Raw genomic sequence first — 6,000 nt, 5'->3', positions numbered from 1 at the left:
GATTTTATTAAGGGATTACTTTCATTTCAATTCACTTCCTGGATTTAGTGAACTGAAAAGTGAACTGAATGAACCCCAACCATGGAGTGAATATTCTAATCCCTGTTACCCTGTTGACTGTTAGGTGCCTGAGCCGACTCGTTCCTCTGTAGAGCCCCCATCACTGTGTATCCATCCAGTCTAACATCAAAGTCATTAAGCTCTGATACCTTGATCCTGCTATGTACTTAGTAGATTACTAAGCATGCAGTTGAAATGAAATGGTGGTCTGTCTGTCTCTGCCTGTCTCTGCCTGCCTGCCTGTGTGTGTGTGTGTGTGTGTGTGTGTGTGTGTGTGTGTGTGTGTGTGTGTGTGTGTGTGTGTGTGTGTGTGTGTGTGTGTGTGTGTGTGTGTGCGTGCGTGCGTGCGTGCGTGCGTGCGTGCGTGCGTGCGTGCGTGTGTGTGCGTGCGTGTGCGTGTGCGCATGTTTGCGTGCGCGCGTGCGTGCGTCTGTGTGTGCGTGCGTTCGTGTGTGTGTGCTGTCCATCCAACACACTGCAGTACATAGCTACTCTCTGATCTCTGAGGCATCAGGTGTTGATAACAGGGAATGAAAAAGGTCAATATCTCTCCCTCTCTATCACTCTCCCTCTCACACACACATCCATATCGCTCTCTGTCAGTCTACTCAGACTGTCTATCCTGTCAGATCAGGTCCCGGCTGTAATCAGGTTAGTATAATCTACATCACTCAACACTTAACACACTGATGAGCGTGTGTGGGCAGTTTGTGTGTGTGTGTTGCTTTATCACTGGTATCCAATAAGAACAGGGGTTAAGTGTGTTTGGACAGTATGTGTGTGTGTGTGTGTGTGTGTGTGTGTGTGTGTGTGTGTGTGTGTGTGTGTGTGTGTGTGTGTGTGTGTGTGTGTGTGTGTGTGTGTGTGTGTGTGTGTGTGTGTGTGTGTGTGTGCTGGCCTCAGCGGCATGCATTCAGCTGCATGTTGTCACCCACGTACAGCTATTTTTATCCCTCTGGGCTAAAGGTGTGTGTGTGTGTGTGTGTGTGTGTGTGTGTGTGTGTGTGTGTGTGTGTGTGTGTGTGTGTGTGTGTGTGTGTGTGTGTGTGTGCTGGGGCTCGTGTTACACAGCCCTGTAAACAGACACTGTCTTTGTCACGGTGGATAATTCTAGATGAGGTCTGAAACTTTCAACAGGGTGTCAGATATTATGCATCCTTTCCACCGTACCTATCCACACACACGCTCACCCTCTGTCACACACACATACAGATATTATGCATCCTTTCCACCGTACCTATCCACACACACGCTCACCCTCTGTCACACACACATACAGATATTATGCATCCTTTCCACCGTACCTATCCACACACACGCTCACCCTCTGTCACACACACATACAGATATTATGCATCCTTTCCACCGTACCTATCCACACACACGCTCACCCTCTGTCACACACACATACAGATATTATGCATCCTTTCCACCGTACCTATCCACACACACGCTCACCCTCTGTCACACACACATACAGATATTATGCATCCTTTCCACCGTACCTATCCACACACACGCTCACCCTCTGTCACACACACATACAGATATTATGCATCCTTTCCACCGTACCTATCCACACACACGCTCACCCTCTGTCACACACACATACAGATATTATGCATCCTTTCCACCGTACCTATCCACACACACGCTCACCCTCTGTCACACACACATACAGATATTATGCATCCTTTCCACCGTACCTATCCACACACACGCTCACCCTCTGTCACACACGCACACACACCTTTTTGTACTATCCTTGTGGGGACCAAACAATTGATTCCCATTCAAAATCATATTTTCCCTAAACCCTAACCCTAGCCTTAACTCTAACTCTAACCTTAACCCCCAAACCCTAAAACTAAACCTAATCCTAACCCTAAACCTAACCCCTAAGCCTAAAAAAACTTCTTCCTTGTAGGGACTGGCCAAATGTCCCCAATTTTCCTTGTTTTACTATCCTTACAAAAAGCAAACCACACACACACACGTGCACGCGCGCACGCACACGCACACGCACACGCACACGCACACACACACACACACACACACACACCACACACACACACACACACACACACACACACACACACACACACACACACACACACACACACACACACACACACACACACACACAGAGGGCTCACCCTACGGCCTGTGTGTTGCATACTGCATAGGACAGATGAGAGAAGGGTGAGGTGGAGCAGGGTAGTTCTTGTTATTAAATCCACCCAGATTGTTACAGTTACCAGCGGGCTGGAGATGGGAATACAGACAGCTACTCTGTAGGATGGATCTGAATGTTATATATATTGTATTACATTATACTAAACATACTCAATATTATAGTGCTGTTATGCATTATGCATACAAATGTTGCTGTGAGCAGATAGCAGAGATTTTACTCTCAGGGTTGGTTATAGGGAGGTTGTGGGGGGGTTTTGAGGAGGTTGTGGGTCGGTTGTAGGGGAGGCTTTAAGGAGGTTGTGTGGAGGTTGTGGGGAGGTTATATGGAAAGGGAGGGCACCAGGAGCACCTCGCAACACTGCGGACTCATCCTACCCCTGGCTGAGAGAACAGACGTTTTCTCTCTCTCTCTCCCTCCGTCCCCTTCCCTTTGTTTCTCTCCGTATCTCTCAAGAGTATTGGGGCTACTGGGTCAGTGTACTAAAGGAGTCCTTTCATTTCACTGATTAAAGGTCAAGAGATTTGATATAATGGATCAGAGTGATGGTCTAATGATGTGGGTGTTTTTCAGGAAAGCCATCTCGCGGTCGGGTCTCCAGCACTTGGCCCCGGTCCACAAACCCATGCCCCCCATCACTAACGGACCTTCCAAGGAGATGCACACGTCCGTCGACTGGACAGTGAGTCACACACACAAACAAACGTGCGCGCGCGCACACACACACACACACACACACACCCTTACGGAAAAACCACATGATTTGACATGTGGAAAATCACAGTGATTTCAATTGTGAAATCATGTGAATCAATGTGTTTATGGAACACTTCACCTGTGATGCTATTTCACATGTGGATTTTCATGTGATCACATAACCTTTCACATGTGGATTCAATTTTTCACCTGAGATTTCACAGGTGATGCCCTGCAAACAAAAATGAGTTGTTAGGATACGCACACAGAGAGTGTGTTTTAACGTACAGTGTTTCCAACTTACATATTTGACACAGTTGATTACATTGTTTATTTACACAGGACTTTTTGTTCAACACGTCCTCCCTGGGATTTGAACTCACTGTAACACTTTGGGCTTCGTGGGTGTGGAGTCAGGCGCAGGAAGCAGGAAAATGTTTGGTACAATATGTAATTTAATAAGTACTGAAAACCGAGGAAATATGTCCAAACACAACAGGGTGAAACATTAACCCCGAAGTCCAAAATACATGTACCACAAAACATACAAAGTGACGACACGTAACAAGCCCGCACACAGAACAGGTGGAGAGGCGGGCTTAAATAATACAACTAATTACTAATGGGAAACAGGTGTAACTCATAAAGACATAAATAAGAGAAAAAGGAAAAAGGGATTGATGGCAGCTAGTAGGCCGGTGACCACGACCGCCGAGCGCCACCCGATCAGGGAGAGGAACCGCCCTGGGCAGTAGTCGTGACACTCACAACCTCTCGGTTCGCAGCATGCTGATCAATCTGCCACGCTACCACGTCTGTGTCAATTACTTGTTTTCACCCGTATTCCTACACTCTGAACTTCAAATTGAATCTCAGCTTTGTTAAAAATAACCTCAAGAAAAAACATGATATTTATCATTAAAGCAGGGTAATATGCCTCACAAACATTAGACGTGCCACTTACTTTAAAACCCCATACTCTCTCATCCCCATCCCCTGAAATACTTTAAAACCCCATACTCTTTCATCCCCATCCCCTGAAATACTTTAAAACTCCATACTCTCTCATCCCCATCCCCTGAAATACTTTAAAACCCCATACTCTTTCATCCCCATCCCCTGAAATACTTTAAAACTCCATACTCTTTCATCCCCATCCCCTGAAATACTTTAAAACCCCATACTCTCTCATCCCCATCCCCTGAAATACTTTAAAACTCCATACTCTTTCATCCCCATCCCCTGAAATACTTTAAAACCCCATACTCTTTCATCCCCATCCCCTGAAATACTTTAAAACCCCATACTCTCTCATCCCCATCCCCTGAAATACTTTAAAACTCCATACTCTTTCATCCCCATCCCCTGAAATACTTTAAAACCCCATACTCTCTCATCCCTATCCCCTGAAATACTTGAAAACTCCATACTCTTTCATCCCCATCCCCTGAAATACTTTAAAACCCCATACTCTCTCATCCCCATCCCCTGAAATACTTTAAAACTCCATACTCTCTCATCCCCATCCCCTGAAATACTTTAAAACTCCATACTCTTTCATCCCCATCCCCTGAAATACTTTAAAACTCCATACTCTCTCATCCCCATCCCCTGAAATACTTTAAAACCCCATACTCTCTCATCCCCATCCCCTGAAATACTTTAAAACTCCATACTCTCTCATCCCCATCCCCTGAAATACTTTAAAACCCCATACTCTTTCATCCCCATCCCCTGAAATACTTTAAAACTCCATACTCTTTCATCCCCATCCCCTGAAATACTTTAAAACTCCATACTCTCTCATCCCCATCCCCTGAAATACTTTAAAACTCCATACTCTTTCATCCCCATCCCCTGAAATACTTTAAAACCCCATAGTCTCTCATCCCCATCCCCTGAAATACTTTAAAACTCCATACTCTTTCATCCCCATCCCCTGAAATACTTTAAAACCCCATACTCTCTCATCCCCATCCCCTGAAATACTTTAAAACCCCATACTCTCTCATCCCCATCCCCTGAAATACTTTAAAACTCCATACTCTCTCATCCCCATCCCCTGAAATACTTTAAAACTCCATACTCTTTCATCCCCATCCCCTGAAATACTTTAAAACTCCATACTCTTTCATCCCCATCCCCTGAAATACTTTAAAACCCCATACTCTTTCATCCCCATCCCCTGAAATACTTTAAAACCCCATACTCTCTCATCCCCATCCCCTGAAATACTTTAAAACTCCATACTCTTTCATCCCCATCCCCTGAAATACTTTAAAACTCCATACTCTCTCATCCCCATCCCCTGAAATACTTTAAAACTCCATACTCTTTCATCCCCATCCCCTGAAATACTTTAAAACTCCATACTCTTTCATCCCCATCCCCTGAAATACTTTAAAACCCCATACTCTCTCATCCCCATCCCCTGAAATACTTTAAAACTCCATACTCTTTCATCCCCATCCCCTGAAATACTTTAAAACTCCATACTCTTTCATCCCCATCCCCTGAAATACTTTTAAAACCCCATACTCTCTCATCCCCATCCCCTGAAATACTTTAAAACCCCATACTCTTTCATCCCCGTACAAATAAACACCTGAAATTTGCAGTTTCACACGTTTTCACATGTTGAGCTGAAATGTTCCCGTGAAAACAACAGAGGCACGTGTGAGTTCATTTGTTGACGTGTGAAACCATATGTTCGCATGTATAAAAATGTAGATGTTAACCGCCGCCTTTTCACATGGAACAAACATGTTTTCACCTCACAATTGTGGTTTCATTTTTGGCATCACCGTGTTTGGTTTTCACATGTGCTCAAATGTTGTCACGTGTGCGGTTTCATGTTATCACGTGTTGCTTTTACATGTTGTATCACATTCACTTCACATAAGATCGCAGGTTGAAGACGTCATCACGTGAAATTAATTTGGGTTTTTCTGTAAGGGCATACACACCCACCCAGGGCACCAACCTGGCGGTACCTGGGGAGCAATAGGTCCCTCCATGCAGGAGATTTCCTAAACGTCATCACTGGCATT

The 6,000-nt window shown here is 44.9% G+C and overlaps 1 protein-coding gene across 3 annotated transcripts in view; it reads left to right on the top strand.

Moving 5' to 3' along the window:
* LOC106576074 (diacylglycerol kinase iota) overlaps window positions 1-6,000 on the top strand; it is a 62,068-nt gene that overhangs the window by 23,813 nt on the left and 32,255 nt on the right. For all 3 annotated transcript variants that reach the window (XM_014152951.3, XM_045699718.2, XM_045699717.2), the window contains exon 2: window positions 2,828-2,936. In XM_014152951.3, coding sequence (XP_014008426.2) covers window positions 2,828-2,936 — 109 coding nt within the window. The remainder of the gene's footprint in view (window positions 1-2,827; window positions 2,937-6,000) is intronic.

Source organism: Salmo salar, chromosome 17 (genome assembly GCF_965601325.2).
Source record: "Salmo salar chromosome 17, fSalSal1, whole genome shotgun sequence".
Classification (NCBI taxonomy): domain Eukaryota; kingdom Metazoa; phylum Chordata; class Actinopteri; order Salmoniformes; family Salmonidae; genus Salmo; species Salmo salar.
Note: the sequence above shows the minus strand (reverse complement) of the source record. Positions and strands in the feature narration are given on the sequence as shown.